This window comes from Temnothorax nylanderi, unplaced genomic scaffold (assembly GCF_030848795.1).
Source record: "Temnothorax nylanderi isolate EJ_2023f unplaced genomic scaffold, tnyl_v1.0 TNYL_tig0009_pilon, whole genome shotgun sequence".
Classification (NCBI taxonomy): Eukaryota; Metazoa; Arthropoda; class Insecta; order Hymenoptera; family Formicidae; genus Temnothorax; species Temnothorax nylanderi.
In genome coordinates, this window is record NW_027249071.1 from 1,140,060 (window position 1) to 1,158,408 (window position 18,349).

The window sequence follows — 18,349 nt, forward strand, 5'->3', positions numbered from 1 at the left end:
AGTTTACCCTATTGCGTTGAATATCACACTTTTTACTTGACATTGTTATCTAGCAATCTAGCTAATAGCTAATAAAAATTTTATAGATGGCATTTATTTTTGTTAAATTATGGCCAGGTTGGCAGTTGAGGCTCGCAGACTTTAATCTATAATACGAAGCTCTTTGTTTCGTGTAACTATTACAAGAAAATAATTCGAACGAAAAGGTGCACGTGGATTCGCTTTAACACGTGTCTATAACTACAAACTTAAATAAATGTCAAAACGACTAGTTAATAATATGACGAACTGCTCTTTCGCACAGCAGAGAAACAGAATTTACTTTACTATTTATCACGTACAAACAGAAATAAATAAATCTCTTATCTGTAGGGCAGCTTGCACGCTCAGAAGGTTCTTCCTAGGTGTTCACACTGGGACAGTGCACTAAGAAAAAGAGAACTTTCATGCGTGCCGATTTCTTGCTGCCAACCTACCCTGCACTAGAAACTTTCGACTAAGCAAAATTACTAAAAATACCTTAGGCCTGTTCTAATTAGCTGAACTTCATGCACGGTTCGTCTGTTCTCTTTATCTTGTCACGTTGGAGGGAAAAAGAAAAAAGATGAGATGTGCGAGAGGTTCAGCTAAAAAGAACAGGTCTTATATTTCAACAATTTTTTACGAGCGTTTTAAAATATTTCGATTACGCTAGTCACGAATGGTCATCATTATATGCTTATTAACGATTGATGTATATCTTACAAGCATTCAGAGGTGAATTGGAAAAATTAGCCGCGTGGAAGATTGTGATAACGTCACCGCAATTTCCGGAACGACACACAGTCGCCAGTTAATAACTATTAATTCAATCCTTCATACATATCTTCTAGAACGGAAATTGCGTAAAGAAAAACTGCTATCCGAGCGAATAAAAATGCTTATTCCATTAATATTCGTAAGAGTATAAAAGAGTATTTATATATAAGAAACCCTTTACTTTTCCGATGTTACGTGCGGGAGCAATTTGTATGTGTAATTCTACTGAAATTTAATTTGTCGTCATAAAGGGATCGGCGGCTGACGGAGGGAGCACGAAACGGCGACGCTTTCGTGTCGATGAAAAGGAGATAAAAGGTTTCGTCACGATGAAGTTGACGAGAGAGGCATATTGCAGCGAGATCGGCGCGGCTTTACTGCGAGTTTATCGTATCGAGGAGATTTATGTGTCGGGCGCGATAAGTGAACGCGAACGCTCTGCCTGCCATGAAGTAATTATGAAGGAAACCTATTAGCGCGCTCGATCTCACAATCCACGTATATCCGAAGGAATTAGCGCCGGTTTATTTCGCAAAAGTGTATCTCACGACGTTAATAATCGGCGATAGTTACGAGCTGCACGAATCCTCTCTATAATCATCTCTATAATTATCTCCACATCGGTCATTCTTGTGATATTCAATATAACTCGGATTATCGCGGCGGAGCGAAAGGTCGCGATCGGCTGTTCATTAAAATTAAAAAAATTAAGAAAATATCTGAATACCGAGAATACCAAAATATGCAGGAGCAGTGAAAAAAATACGTAAATACGCGTGTTCTAGATGTTACACTTGACTGAACTCGGTAATTGGTATCGCTGTAATTAATATCGCTTCCGTGATTGCCACTTTGATCCCATCTTTCGGGGGGAAAACAGTATTTCGGTCGGAGGTCTCGGCGCCGACGTCACGTACGCGTGAACCTCTCTCGCGGACTCTTTTCATTCAGCTTTACCCGATCACGCATCGTCGCGGCATCGATCGCCACCGGCTCGCACATCGCGTGCACCACGGAAGCGTATCGCGATATAAATAATTTAGCCGGACTGCCGCTTAAGTGAAGACGCCCGCTACTGTCGCGCACAATGTCACTCTTTATCGCGCGTACGAGAAATCTTTATCGGCACGCGCGATTCGCGTTATCATCCTGCGATTAGTTTAAATCTCGTCTGGCTTTGTGCGGTTGTTTCGCGCGCCCGAGAGGAGCGCAATTTTTCGCGACCGATCGCGATGGCAGCGTGAAATTACTCGTCCGCTCGACCGCGCGACGTAATCTCGCCAATTTAGCATGTATTAAAACTAAATTGAATCGCGCGCGCTCGCGAGAAGGCGGCGATCAATCGGCTTCTACCGATACGGGGTATCGGTAACGCAATAAATTAACCGCCTTAATTAAATGCCGAAGATTTACGACGGAAGAGAGCTCGCGCTCTCGGCCCCGGATAACGGCGCGACGTTTATCGAGGACGTGCGATCGTGTTTAACGAAATAGCGGTAGACGCGAAGCGAGACGAAGTATCGGCGGCCTCCTCCGCGCGCCGATCGCGATTTTACTCGCCTCCGCGCGTCGCGGATTCGTCGCGGTCGACGAACCCGGTGCCAAGAGGGTAAGAATGTATATCCTCGATGCGCGATACGCATGATTCATCGCGCTTAATTGTTGTAAGTATCGAACAAACGCGGCGACGGCGGTGACGCGCGCGAAGGCGAATGGAAGGCGAAAACGTGCGTTCCAGTCCCCTTATGGGGGCAATGCGTGAATCTCGACGTGGTGTTCTCGGCCCAAAGGGTGGAAACAATCGTTAGGTTCAACCTCGCGATCGAAATTAATCTTCGTTTGCCGTGACTTTGCGTGCTATTTCTCTCTCTTCGCTTTCTTCTATAAATTCTAGAATTTTTTACTTCTCACGAGCTTTGCTTTCGACTCTCATAAACAATAGGGCTATGATATATTTTCCGCAGCTTCGTAACAATAAATCTATCCGCTTCGTTTCGTTTGCCCGATTTCTTTCGCGATTTTGATTGGACTCGCTCGTCGCTCGAAACGATCGCAGAAAGCGTATCCTTGACGAACGCGACAATAAAATCACTCAATCCCGCGCACGTTCTACGTCATATTATGTGAATTTCGTGCGAAATGACGAGGGAAAATTGACTCGCGCCGTCGCGACTGGCAAATCGAGCCTTTTCAATACCAAATTTGCGCTTTCAATCGATCGAACGACGCAGGAAGATTGTGTTTATCTTTCCGCTTCCGATATTCCAACGATATTTCAAATATATATTCGAAATTACTCTCTAACTTTACGTAAAAATAACAAAAGTATATAATATGTCTAAAGTACATTTGTAAATTGCCAACAATATAATAAACAATTAATTAACCTTTTATTTCTTCCGGCTATAATTGGCAAACATTATTGTTATTAACGTCTTGACGACGAGGACCAAAACCGATGGTCGAATCGTCACGATGAGTGTCTGCCAATTATAGCCGGAAGAAATGAAAGTTTAATTGTTTATATAATATTTGTTTTTATTTCAATGTGAAATTGAAGAGTGCAATATCTTAATTGGGCCTCTCTGGGAATTTATGCCATAAAACTTCATAACGCCACAATAGATATTTCAAAGCTGAGAGTGCAGTTTTAAGGCGGTGTGTGCGCACATCCCGTACCATTTTCATTTTCACGAGGAAAGATCGCGTTACGATCCGCGTCACGCCGCGCGCGTCGTAAATTGCGAGAGACGCAAATTAAATAGCCAGTGTCGCGCGGCGTTCACGTGACGGCGGCGTCGCTTCTAACGTTTATCAAGAAGATCGTAATCAAATGATTCACCTGCAACTTACTAATAGTTAAAAATAAATTATTGACATTTTTATCGCGCGACGAGCGGCGAATTGCGCGTTAATGAGCGTGTGCAAGTTTGTGCATGGCCGCCACGGTTGATTCATAGCCGTGAAAGACTCCGAGCTCCGATTTTTTCGCGAAGCTCCGTTCGTTTTAACCCCTTTAAGCTTCCTGTTTATGCAACGCTGATAAGCTTCGGTGCCACGCGAACGCAAAAGCTTAACTTCCGTCCATCGCTAAATATTTTCTGGCTTGATGCAGCGTGGTCGAGAAACATGCGCACCACACGGAGCATGAATTAAACACCCCTTTGTGTCTCTAACTGCAGCTTTTGATATTTTTTAAAACTCGACGCGAGTCTGAAAAAGAAAAAATAATTTAAGTTACGGGGACAATTGCGCGAAATCGCACGATTATGTGATATCAAAGATGAGTTATTATAAAAATGATGACTGTGTGAAGTTATTTAAATGATATACAGTAGATCCCTATATAACATTATTATATAACGGATTTATATGTATAATACGATGGAAAAATTTTAATATTTGTTTCTTTAAAAATAAAATGAAAAATATTTTACCGTTAGGTACATACTTAATATTCTTTTATTTTACATTTTTTATAATAAACCCTCACATGCTTTATAAATATATGTTTTCATATGGATACACAATCCATGTATATAATCTATGCGACTCGTATAACACGGATTCATGTAACGAAAAGCATCCCCTGTGTTACACGAAGATCCTATAATACTGTGTTCGTATTACATTATAATCATACACTGCTTCTCTCGGGACGTATCTTATAATAAACTTCTCTAAATGCTCGACGAGATAACTTTTAATTAACGAGATCATGTTGGAGCTAATACGTCGCGATATGGTCTTGGCGAGAGAGTCGGGTTTCGTAGTCACCGGGCGCGGCAGATGGGGACGTAAGGCGGATGATTAACGAGCGCGAATCATTTCGACGCCGAGCCACTATCAATTTCGGTCACCGACGCCTACTTCCTGAGGTGGCCGGAAGACCGAACGGATGCGCGTGGGCTTTCCAGGATCGCGATGCCGGCCCGATCGTGGATCGATAACGCGGATAGGGATCGCGTCGGGGTCGCGTGCACGTGTGCATGCGGCTCGGCGAATTTCTCGTTTGGAGAAAAATACGGCGTCCTTTATTGCCGCTTCCGAAATCGATCGATTATCGACGTGCATCTATATAGCTTGGAAAATTTCACGTTATGCATGCAGCTCGTGGCGTAAAGTAATTGAGATACACTCGCTCGTGCGCCGTCAATATGAACGTTGCGAGTATCTTCATTTTTGACGGAAGCTCGCGGAAATAATTTTCACGATGAAGACTCATCGGGATATTTGAAAGGTGAACGTTAGAAAAAAAATTAATTAAATATGTGCAAATAGTTTTACAGAGAAAAATTGTGCGGTAAAATCTGGATTTTCTGTTAAATTTATCAAATGAAACAAAATGGAACGGAGCAGACATTGTATATCCGAAAACATTATTAAAATGTTCCTTGTTATGGATTGCAGGATATTATTTTACGTTTATTGACCCACCAAAATTCGCTTCCGATCGATTAAGCTTATTATGCTCGACTGACGATATTTATAACGTTGATTTATTATTCATGCGATACATAGGCATCTCATTAGTCGGGCAATGTCGTTCGTCATCGATGAATCAATATATGCGAGTCGAGTGGAAAGTGAAATTGTAATGTAAATGTTTGTACAGTCAATGTTCATTGCTTTATTGCAAATATTTGAATTGAGGTGATAGTCATTGCCTTTGTCGCAGATATGTCTCTGTTTTTGGGTAACTCGCTTTGCTGCGTATAATAATGATAATGAGCTCGTTATTTTTTACTGTTTGCAATCGCAAGCATTTGATATAATAGCCGATACTGCGCAAGAATTGTTAAAAGTATTACGATTAGTATCAATTGCCAGCAGCTGTACGAGTAACAATAAGTTGGTTCTTTTTTTTTTTTTTATCTTTTTGAACATCGCATAAGTCGCGTGATGATCATTATCGTTTCGTTGTCTTTTTTAACAATCTTATTTTTAAATATACTTCTTTTGGAATATACGTCCTTCGTTATAAGAATAACATTGTAAATAAATTATATTATGCTATAACTTTTAGAGAGCTAATATGTATATTTTATATTTATTTACACATATCTAAAGCGTAATGTAATTGGAGATAGCAACAAAGTTTCGACGTTGTGCGCAACGTGATTTGATAAGTACGGAAAACGCGGCTGTCGGGGTGTTAATATTCGCGAAGTTATAACAGAAAAGTTCCACGGGGCTGCCGTACACCGCGCCGTTTCCACGTTCGGGGCGCGCTGAAAGAATCGAGTGAAAATTTCCGCGAGATAACGGCGCGATCCGTTATCACGAACTTCCCGTACTTATATATAAGCGCGAGCTTTACGGAAGGATTGCACGGCAGGCGTGGGGGATCGGCGTGTGTTCGCGTTTTAAAAATAGCGATCGTGTTTGCGTTCCCGCGATCAAAGAACTCCTACGCCGCGCCCGGCCGTTGATGAGTTTTCCTCTCCCCTGCGATCGATGGTGAACGGATGGCTGGCTCTTTGAGGGAAGTCGATAATTAAAAACCTGTCGCTTCGACGATGGGAAATCGTCGAAGGGGGTGGGGCCTCGCGAATTTTACTTCTTTTCTCGCGATCCGGTGTCCTTCGTGACGTTTCCTCTCCGTCGTTTCGTGATTCCCTGCTATCCATTTGATATATCTTTACTGTCGCTATTTGTTATTCGACGCGATCGTTGACACCTATCGTTATCTGCCCAAATTTTGTACTTCTTACCGTGCATCCCACGATAGAATTTTCATTCTTCGCACGGTAGCAGAAGTGTCGTTATTCTTTTAATTAAGTTACGGTCGATTAAGCTGCGGTCGCCGGATGAATAATTAGTGTCATAAGTGAATTGACAGGTGAATCACAGCAGACGTCTTCAAGAAAACAGTATAAGTTTTATTATAACAAAATGTCGTAATTGCAATTGCGTTAGTTATCTCACAATTCAAAAAAATTGAACTAACTTTGTTTCCTCTCTCCTGAAAATTGTGAATTTTTGGAGTTGTAACAGTATTCTCGGTGTGCGATATAATGACAAGATATTGTACATACAATATGACAAAATAACTGCATCGTGGCTTGAATAGCGCACTTAACTTTGTTATCTAGCTATCGTTAAAAATTTTATATTAGATGGTATTTATTTTTTACAAGCGTTTTAAAAAACTTTGCCGATCGCGAATGATCACAATTGACAGTTAACGAGCATTCGTATTGACCACGGCCCCGTCGAATCGAGCATCGAGCTCTTATCGCGAGCGTCGGCGGTTCTACATCGGAAATCACTTCTATCACGCTATACGCATTGTGTGGGGAAAAAGTTAAAGCCGCAAAGCCGTGTGTATCTCTTTCCACATCGCATCGTATATTCCAATTATGCCCATTTACGTGACGACGATTGCGCGTGTAGCGACGTAAATTATCGATTAAGTGATATTGATAACGGTGCTAATTGTCATTTCTGTATTACGGTTATCGGTATCCTCCTATTTTTCCATTGCTTTGAAGTAGATAAATCCCACTGCACTTTATCTTAGACAACTGTGTGAACGTTTGGTGTTTGAGTCGATAATACGGCTATACATATATGTCGGCGGAACACAAAGGCGCGAGAGACGTTTATTACGCGACTCTGCATCTTTCTTAAGTCACGGAGAGTGCAGGATTTTGCAAGCAGAAATCGCGCGCATCATGTGATTTCCCAATGCTGCGCCGATAATTTCAACTTTAAGATTGAATTATACGCCCGGCTGTGCTATAACGGTCGAATATCGCATGCCGTAAATTATTCTCGCGGCACGAAACACTGTTACCATGTTTTCCTACTGAAGTAGTTTTAAAGCCCGTTTCCCGTCGCTTTTCATTTAGAAGCGTTTGTCTTGTATTACGGGGAGGGTGACCCAGTTGTAACGGTATTACTTTTTAATCGAAGTCTCTTCGGTCAATGCGGAATCGATCTCTTCGACGCGACGTCTCACTTTTCTCGGCGCTATATACTTCCCGCGCGACTACCCCTTTCAATTATGCAGAACTTCGTCAAATGGACTAAAAAGAAGCAAATTTTAAAACTCGGTCGTAAACGGAGTCGTGCCTCGGAGCTTTCTTTGAGGGGAAATCAATCCCGGGATTACCGGGAAAACTCGTGACCGGAGAAACACGCGGCGAAAAGAGTATCTCGTCTTCCTGCGTGAAAGTCGTCGAAATTATCGGCGCGCGGTGACTCGCGAGTCCCGTTCGGCGTTCGTTCGCCGAGAAGGAGGCGTTGACGCAAGATCGGTCACGAGGAGGAGGCCGACGACTTCTTATTAGTCGTTTCTTTCCGTCTTTCGATAATAGCCGTCCTCCTGTTCGTTCCCCCCTGTCGATTTCACTCGCCGCGCTCGCGCTGGAAACCACGGGATCTCCGCGGTCCCGTTGGCGACCGGAATCTCCGCGATTGCTCAATTCGGACCGCCCGGTCCCCCGGTGATGTCGCGTTACGAGCTCGGGTTGCGACACAACTCGAACGTCGAACGGGGAAGAAGATGCGAGATAGGGGGAAAGTCGTCCTCGCCGGCGCGGCGCGGCGCGGCGCGGCGCGGCGTAGCACGCGCTATAAACTGGATCGTGAGATAAATGAGATGCGATCCAACGAGCGATATCGCAGCTGTTGCTGTACTTGCTATAGTTGCTATTGAAGGGAGATGAAACGGGGCGGAGCGAACGTGTACCTATTTGCAGCGAACGCTCTCTGCCATGCCGCTGCAGCGTTTGAATTTATGATCGTTACTTACGCGATAAAAAAATTGCTAAATGTTTATTTGCGTGACATAATTCTGGATATGTGTTAATTAAACGTTATATTTTACGTTTATTTTGCGTTGTGTTAATATAACTGCCCACAGCTAGCGGAAAATTCTAAAAGACGTTCATAATTTTTCAGACGTTCTTTCGAGATCTTTTAAGCGGCTTTAAGACGTTTTTAAGACGTCTTTTAGAAGCTTCTGCTAAGCTGGGTGCTGTGTGTATAATTTAAAGAAAGCTTGCCTATGTAATTCGCAGTGAGAAATTTGTTTTTAAATGCTCTCTTCAGTGCGAATTAAGATAAGGAATCAGGACTACCAGAGAGAGATTCAATGACTTTATAGTCCTTATTTTCGAGAGCTCAGAATTTATGATTACAAAACGGATACCAATAGTACAGATGTTTACTTGTTTCCTAAGACCATTGAAGTCGCCTAATGGGAGCGCATAGTGGTACATGCGCTCGCGTGTTGTCAGTACGCAAAGTTACAGAATAACTCTCGGAGCAATTTGTAGCGACCTCCGTCATAATCAAAGGTCTCCTTCCACTCCCGTTTCAGGTGCTGCACGCAACCGAGCCCCGGTCGACCAGCCTCCGGGGGACCATGAGCAGGTCCTGATCGCCGAGACCAGTCGTGGGCCGCGAAGGGATGGACGCGGCGGGTCGACGCCAGCAGGAGAAGAATCACAGACCCGAGTATCGATAATAAGAGCGGGAGATTGACATCGGTCAACCGGTAGGATCCCCATCTAGATCTTCGCGTCTCCTCGTAACCGCGATTGGACCTGGAGGATGAGCATCGCGGCCATCGCCCGCAAGAACTGGGCGCTGCGCCTCTCGGTGGTGCTGAACGTGTGCGTGCTGCTGTACGTGTGTGCCCACATCGGCTCGTCCGGGCCGTGGATCGAGGAACCGCCGACCAACTGGGCGGCGGCGGCGCCGCTCCAGTCGGACACCTACGGCGGCGCCTTGAACGACCTCGTCAACGGCACCCAGAAGGGCGCCGCCGCCGCGTCGTCCTCCTCATCCTCGGCCGCGGTCGTCGGCGCCACCAATAATGCGGCGCCGACAAACAACGGCGCCGGCGGTCCTCCCAGGATCAGCCTCGTCACCACGACGCCTCCCAACGGAGTCAAGGCCGAGGCCCTCGACAAGCCGCAGGAGCACCGTAATCAGACGGTATTCACTCCTTCCGTCTCTTCCACCGCTTCTTCCTTTTTTTTTCTCTCTTCTCTCTTCTCTGATCCCTCTAGCTGATTCCTTCGATCTTTGAATGACTCCTGACATTTAGATTAATCATTGTATGCGGCTTGTCCAATTGCTAGAAGCGGTCCTTGACGATAGGAATGAAGATGTAATCGAGAATTAATAGAAATCGGGAGGTATACATCGTAATTAATTTGTATCAATAATAATAGAGATAGAAATATCCTTATTGGTCTTATCCGGTATTAATGAAGTACATTATCGTTATTCTGTATCCAAACTCGTTGAAAGAGGCGGTTCGAGATGCATCGGGTATGTCGATAGAGGTATTCAGGCTTGTAGGCGTTCGCCACCGCGCTATTCACGGTATTTCCGCCGCTTTCCATGCAAATTTCCCCCTCGAACGGCGATTAAACTCTCTCTCTCTTTTTCTTGTCCTCGTCTAGATGAGGAACGGCACGGCGAGCGTCGCGCGCGAACCGATGAGCCTGAGGGACGCCGTGTCCTGCCACGAGAAGTCGACCGAGCCGAGGCGGGCGCAACGCGGCGATTACTGGGTGCTGTACAATTACGTGCCGATGAGCATGGCGGTGAGATGCTGGGAGAGCGTGACATACACCACGCACGCCGACTACACGTTCCTCGACAATCTGGAGCCGCTGCTGGAGCGCTGGCGGGCGCCGATATCGATCGCCATGCACGCACCCGGCACCGACTTCCCGGCGACCCTCGACGCCATCAGGTACTCGAGGAACTGTGGCAGCCCCCTGGTCTCGCAGCTAGTGACCTTTCACGTCTTCTTCAGCAGCAAACACGTGCCAAAAGTGGTAAATAGACGGCCCAAGATTGTCCCTCGAGTTCTTGAATCAGCGTGTTCCTGAATCCCTCTCGAGTCCCGGATACACCGCGAGCATCTGGCAAATGTCCTAACTTGATATAATGAATTAATTCCGGTTAATCGCTTGAGCCTGTCACTGAATGCACCGCGTGTTTACCAAATCCTTCTCGAGTTCTGCACAGTCCTGAATCTAATTATCTCGCAAGTATCGAGTACGCTAATATGATACGTTGACTTTATCGATATTCCGTATTTAGAATCTCAAAAGAATCACGCTAAAGTCTGCGATATTAACATTAACCCGTAAGTGCTCAGCTTTGTATATATGCGCAGCGACTTTTCGATGATCTGTGTGCTCTCCCTCATGAAATTCAAACTGAAAACATGCTTCGCACATCTGGCCTTCTTTGGCCTTTCTGGCCCTTCTGGCTCTTCTGACCCTTCTGACCCTTCTTTCCTTTCTGGATGGGAAGATCTAGAAGGGGAAAAATATTCAAAAAATATTCAGAATGTTACGAAAAATTGCGTATTTAAGGATCAAATTTGTTACGCACAAAACAATTATTAATGTTACAATTGCTATTAATCTTATACTTACATTCGCGAAATTATAAGAATATTTATTTATATTAAATGTGAGATCTTTTAGACCTTTCGTGGCGATCTTTTCTTATCAGACAAAACAGGATTCTTTTCTTCGGTATCATTTTCTACAATTGTTGGCCATTTCACGGAAAAAAATCAATGAGTTATTCCGTCTGTTAATGCCAAGAACTACGACAAATTAATTAAAGATTTGATATCAGACTGCGATAATATGTTTCTCGAATGTGGTGCGTGCACGAATCTACCTTATGCATATGCAATTCGTCCGTGAAGGGTATTTAGCTCGTACCACGAACCAGGATTGTTCGTTGCTGTTATTGCTGTCTATTTGTAGTGTAAGCACCTCGGGTCTGGCGGATACGCGTATCTAGACATCGTAAAACAGCCTCGCGGTTTCCGCGTGCGGTTTCGTTCGCGAGGGACGAAGCTCGCGTGGCTCGCGTTTTGCAAACGAGTCTTTAACGTAATCGCGATTACAATCGGAAACCACTTGTCCTGCATACATGAATATCCTGTCGTTCACTATATAGCATTATATTCCTTCCCTCGAAGATGCCAACAAAATGCAATGTCCTCTCTAGCGTATCTCACAATCTAATGATACAATTGACGATATTAAAACATAAAAAATATATATATATATATGTATAAAAATATGAAAGATCGAAAAAGCTTTTATGCAATTACGCTAGTAATCTTGCGAAACTGTTTCGCTCGAACTTGAAGTTTCCTGATGTTGAAGTTTCCTTTTCAAATGCTCGATTTTCGATCCTGTCTTAGATACCGCCGTCGGAGAAGATCGCCTCCGACACGTACAACTGCTCGCTCGGGGCGCCGTGGGTGAACGTCAGCCTCGCGAAGATGTACAAAAACGAGAAGAAGCTGCTGTACCCGGTAAACGTGGGCCGCAACATAGCGCGCGAGTCCGCGCCCACCTTCTACGTGTTCCCCAGCGACATCGAGCTGTATCCCAGCCCGAACCTGCCCGTCAAGTTCCTCGAGATGATCCGCAAGCGGGATCAGCCGGCTCTCTACAAGCCCAATCCCAAGGTCTTCGTGCTGTCCATCTTCGAGGTGGACGAGAAGAGTCAGCCGCCTAACAATAAGACGCGCCTGGTACGTTTCGCGATCGCTCGTCGGTCCGTGGTCCGTCAGGGGCAATTAAGCACGCGCGAAAGAGAGCGCGACGAGGCCGACGGTGTGTCCGACTGTCGTGACGTTAATAGCGCGGACGCGCGAGGGTCGACGGCGAATCAATGGAGCTTCCTTTGACCGTGGACCTTGATACGTAGAATTAGCGTTGCTATTGTCCGGCCGAAGTGCGTGCGTATCGCACGGCACGGCACCGCGCACAATACACCTTTTGTCGTGTTCATATTCAGAACTAGCGCGGCATAACAGAGAGCGATTGTACGTGCAGATCATCTGCGTAGCATTTCTTTTATCCTTTTTATTTGTTGCTCAACGTAGGTGAACGGTATGTCGCACGTCGAAGCGTCACAGATCTGATACACCCAGTAACATTTTCATCCTCACAAAACGCTCGTAATCGGGACGGATATTTTTGGGGAAACGGATTTGTTTACGTGCCTCTCGAACAACTCGTTGCAAAGCACCGTTTCGAAGAGTCCATGTAAATTTGCAGATACAGATGCTGAAAGCGGGCACCGTCATACCCTTTCATAAAAAATTATGCTCCGGCTGCCATAACGTGCCGAAAAGTAAGGAATGGCAGGAAGCTCCAGAGACGGAGGACCTGCATGTGTTTCACGTCGGCAAGAGGACTGGCAGCTTCGTACACTGGGAGCCGATCTTCATCGGGACCAATAACGATCCTTTTTACGACGAAAGGCTCAGTTGGGAGGGAAAGAGCGATAAAATGACGCAGGTAAACATTACCTATCCATGCAAAATATCTAGAATAAGAATGCGACGCAAAAAAAAATAAAAAATCGTCATTACCTTAAAACATCAATGGATTTCAGAAAAGATAATGATATATTTTAAGTATAACGTAGATATAGTTTAAGTATAAGTTAGAATGATAATTAAGCATTAATATTTCTCTTTAACGATATAATTAGAAAATACATATGTATAAAAAGTTAAAAGTAAAATTCTGCCATCTTTTATATTATCTGTTCTATTATATTGATAATTTCGTCAGCAATCAAATTATCGTTGGCGAACGCTTGCAGGGTTACGCGCTCTGCGTTCTCGATTATGACTTTCTCATCCTGGACAATGCCTTCCTGGTGCATCGGCCCGGCATCAAGATCTTCAAGAAGGATCCGCATCGCGACATGCTCACCGCCAAGACGAACGCGCTTATCAAAAAGATCATCATGCCGGAGCTGAAGGTGCTGTATGGCACGAGGAAGGGCTGCGCCGTGTAGCCCGTGGAGTCACGGGCACGACGGCGCGTGCTTTACAGATGCTCATCCATACGATGGAATCATCTGCGACCCTCCCTGTCGTCTGCATCGTCGTCGTCGTCCTCGTCGTCGAGTTTCGTCGTGCAGCAACAAATCGCCCGGATTCGCAGCAAGCTGCGATTCGCTCTGGGACCCCGAGATCGTGTTCACGTGCGCGCCGTGCGACCCCCTCGCGAGTGGGACCCGAGAAAAATTCGCTGCGATTCGTAGAGGACACTTCCCCTCCTCTCGAATTATCGCCAACTCAACGGTGCCGAACGAACAAATTATCGCATAAGTACTCTGTGAGTTTAGAGTAACAACATTGTTTCACGGACGCGTCGTGCTCGCGTGTGATAAGCGCGTCGCTTCGCTATCGCGATCATCATCGATCATCGTTGCCATCACTCTTATCATTAGCAGCGTCGGTACTAGTGTCTTACGGGAAACGTCGAGGCAACGTGAAGAGACAAGGATTGCACGAAAGAAGTAATGTACGTCGCAATGTTCAAATATTCTCTCGGTGGTAATTCTCTAGTTTTCGTAAAAAGGATACCTAGTGCGTAAAGGTACCACGTATTTTTCACTTGGATAAATCCTCTCCCTAGCAAGTACGGGTTGTACATAATGAAACGGTGCCTCATATACATCAGTATGTCTGCAGGATTATTGTACTTTCGGTGACAGTTATGAACGAACGGTGCCAGTTCCGACGCGACTTCCTCGTGGATCGTGACCGTCATTATGATCGAAGCCGGCTATTTATTTGCAAATATGATATCTGTAGAATATTACATTTTACATAACAGCAATCTGCATGAAGAAATTGATAGAATTCCATGTTAATCCTTCTGACAAAAATTTATCTGTCGATCTTTCTTTATCTAAAAAAATTCAGCGAATTTTCTCTAAATGATCTTAAATTAATAGACGACACTATCTTATTATTATCATAATTTTTTTACTGCAACTTTTTGGTTAAAATTTATCCAAGTAAAAGCTGTTAAATTTATCTTTGTTTTGCTTACATAGAAATATCTTTCTGGATAATCTACACTTGAATTTCGTATCGAAACGAAAGGTATGCTCTTTTTCTTCTTGTTTTTCTTCTTTATGTAGCAACTTAACTCACGTATTATATTTGGAAGTTCAGTTCTACATTGACTGATGGACTTGGGCTAAGTTAAATATAATTGCGTCTAGATAAGCCACACGCATTAAAAGTTCGCAATCCGAACTGTTCACCGGTTCTCCTTCTGCCTATAGACATTGAAACAAGAACTTAGCGAGCGCAGAATTATTTATGAAAAAAAAGGAAAAAAATCACCGTTTAAGACTGAGGGATATTTGATATAAATTTTCTAGAAACTCCGCCCAGCAAGAGTAACCCGATCGATGAGTCATCAATTATTTGTCTTTGCGTTAACATAACATCATACTTTCGGACCCCATTCGAGTATCTCGTTTCGATCGTGACGGATAATCGTGTGTTTTCGCGAACGAAGGTAACAGAACGGCGGAACGTGATCGGGTCAGATTGCGAATGATTAGTTCAGTCGACACGGCTTGTTCGTCGTATTCGCAATAAGAAGCGACGTCGTATATATTCATGAAGAAAAAGAAACAAGGAACATTTTAGATAAATAAAATTAATTCTTACATACCAAAAGAAAACAATACGGTCACTGAGTTTCGGCGAGTCACGCGAGCGAATGTAGCATTTTCTAATTTTAAGTACTCAAAGAGATACGTTTTACTGTCTATCTACAGTATTACTTTATACCTGCACCTGCACGCACAGGTGTCTAAAAATATAACCGTATCCAAAAACAATACGTTCTGTAAGAAAGATTCTATAAGAGAGAATAGCTTTGAAGAAGGTGATCTTTCGGAAAAATTTCGGGAGCTTTTCTGAGGATTAAAAGACTATCGATTTTACCCAATTAGTTGAAAATTGTTAGAGATGTTCCGTGCAACATCGTAAAAAAGATTAACAATGCTGCCATGTAAAACGTGAGACTCATTCGTTTTCTTTTTATGAAATTTTGGTCGATAATTACACATCCATAATGATTATGCTGGCATAAAATACAACTGGATTTCTTGTAGCAAGATAATATTATAATATTATATATATGGAATATAAGCGTATATATATAATATAAACTATATATACTTTTCTATTATCACCCCGAGTAATATGACCAGCGAATGTACATATGATCTTTCGTAATCATTAAGATTTGAACGAGAATAGTCGAGTCAGTATGTCGTACGTCGAGAATGATTAGTTAGAATGATTCTAATCGGAGCAAGATGCTGACTCATTTTTTTGTGATAATATTAGGGCACAAAGTAATTAATATTCCTGTAATCGCGCTTCGTCCGCTGTAAAAGGCATTCTTGAAACCGAATATTAAATGATTTCTCATATGCATAATGATTATCGTTGAGGATGTTAATTAACTTTTCCAAGGTTCATAATTCGGTATAATTTATATGTGAAAATGTTAATCAAATTTATATGTAGATCAAATGTATTACTTCAAGAGTATGTACATAACATATTTTCGTTTATATCACTCTTGTTCAAAGCCGGGGGCTATATCGAAAAGTTAATTAATATTCTCAGGAAATTAATGTATATGTAATGTGTGTATATATATAAAATATATATATACTATGTAAATGTGACGCGTTCAGTCTACACGTCGCCGATAACGTTTTCTGTAAAGTATGGAGCTCGACTTACATCGTATAAGTTCCTTTTTACCTCCTCGCCTTCTCTCTTAATTTATCGGGGCTGTGCAACCGCGCGTGTGTATATATTTATCGCTCGTATGTATGTATATGCATATATATTACAATTATATGATCTCGAATTGCACTTTACAATATTTATGTTTATTCAATTCAACTTCTTGTCGTCTCTGCAATTGTTTTTTATAAAAAGATAAATTTGCATAAATATTTCAAAGCACATTTTTCGTTTCGAAATAATATAATTGTAATACATATATCTAATATAAATAATGTGTATTCTGTGCCTTATATATATATATATATACATATATATATATATATAATTGTCTCTTTCTGTCTCCTCGCGTGCGTGCGTGTATGCGTGTCAAAAAATGTGTGTGTGTGTGTGTGTCAAATATATCGAAAATGTGCGTGCATGTTTGCAGGAAGCTGCGCGAATGACGACGGAGACAAGCTACAAAAAGCTGACTCAATTATACAATTGATACGCAAGCCGTAGAGATCGATTTATACATAATTGTAGCGCAAGATTTTTATATCTATTCCCCCCCCCCCCCCCGGGAAAAAAAGTGTCGCGACGAGAGGAAGGACGGATCTCGCGTGCGGAACGAGAGAAACTCTTTTTCCCTTCGTCTCCTCTATATAATCCAATTTAACGAAAAGCCACGCCGCGCCAAAGTAATGCAATACCGACATTACGATCGCTGAGCTTGTCTTTCTTGACTGAGCATTTTTTCATAAAACAAATACGAGACTGCGAATGAGTTCTATCGAAAGTCGTCACGCGGATGACGTAATTTTCCTTTCTTTTTTTCCCGAAGAGAATTACTATGCGTTACGGTGCTTGTAATTAGTGTAAATACACGTGACTGTAAATAAGTGTTGTCTCGTCGGCTATTTTATTCGAGAAAAAAAATACATTCCGTAAATTATTCCAAGCGAATCCGAAATCCTCGATTGGAATAAGAAAAAAAAAGATACCTAATCGAGATTCGTCGCGTATCCTTGTGTAAGGATGTATTTCGGCTTTAATCATTGAAGATTACGTTTTGATTACAATATCTGAAATTATAATATTCGAAACGTTCAGAGAGACACGAGTATTGCTTAGATAAAGATGCTGAGCGATATTTTGTCGCGCAATTCTGCGGAAGCAATATTTCGCCCGCTCTGTACCTACGTTATGTAATTCAGAAATTATATTTCACCTAAGGATACAATAATCGAAATCATTGTATCACGGATACATGACAGACTCTTTGGCTTTTCCTCCAGTATAATTCTATCGTGAGTACCGAAGAGATCGCAGCTTTGCTTCGAAGCGCGCAATAAGATGTGTATGTACATATTTGTAAGAGAAAAAAAAACGAGAACACACACGCAATCACAATAAATCCGATATATGTATATAGGCGAGATCGTATTTTTCCAAGCGAAAGGAACGTTCGGTCGGAGGGTTTATTTAACGTTTCCGAAGGGGATTCACGGGAGAGCCTTTATCCCTCGCATCTGTTTTCCGAGCTTACTTCGGGATATCTCTCGAAAGAGAGTGAATCTTCGCAAAATTGTCTCTCAAGTTCGTAAAACTTCGAAGCGTCGACGTGTGAATTGTTATTTTATAAATCGTGTATATTTAATTCATGCAAAATTTGAAACATAATAATAATTAATATATATACACACACATACACGTGTCGTATTACTTTAAAGAGGCGGAGAAGATGAAAGGACTATATTTATTTTGACTACAACGCGACCGGTCGCTGGGTCGAGAACGCATGCATGGCAGCGTATATAGCTGCGAGTGAAATAATCGTCGAGCGGTTTGGATCTCGTTCTAATCCGCTCCCTTCGAGATTCCCGGTACGCTCAGCGCACACGACTGCGATGATCGGCGCGCGTCGTGTTCTCCAGCGTTGTGCCTAGAATAAATAAAGTAATTTATTAGCTAAAT

At 42.9% G+C, this 18,349-nt stretch overlaps 1 protein-coding gene across 3 annotated transcripts in view; it reads left to right on the top strand.

The window, feature by feature from the left end:
- LOC139786814 (beta-1,4-glucuronyltransferase 1) overlaps nt 1-18,348 on the top strand; it is a 38,886-nt gene extending 20,538 nt beyond the window's left edge. For all 3 annotated transcript variants that reach the window (XM_071725926.1, XM_071725930.1, XM_071725933.1), the window contains exons 2-6: nt 9,128-9,747; nt 10,221-10,601; nt 11,999-12,334; nt 12,864-13,106; nt 13,417-18,348. In XM_071725926.1, coding sequence (XP_071582027.1) covers nt 9,361-9,747; nt 10,221-10,601; nt 11,999-12,334; nt 12,864-13,106; nt 13,417-13,614 — 1,545 coding nt within the window. In that variant the 5' untranslated portion in view covers nt 9,128-9,360 and the 3' untranslated portion in view covers nt 13,615-18,348. The remainder of the gene's footprint in view (nt 1-9,127; nt 9,748-10,220; nt 10,602-11,998; nt 12,335-12,863; nt 13,107-13,416) is intronic.
- Nucleotide 18,349: the final 1 nt, after the last annotated feature.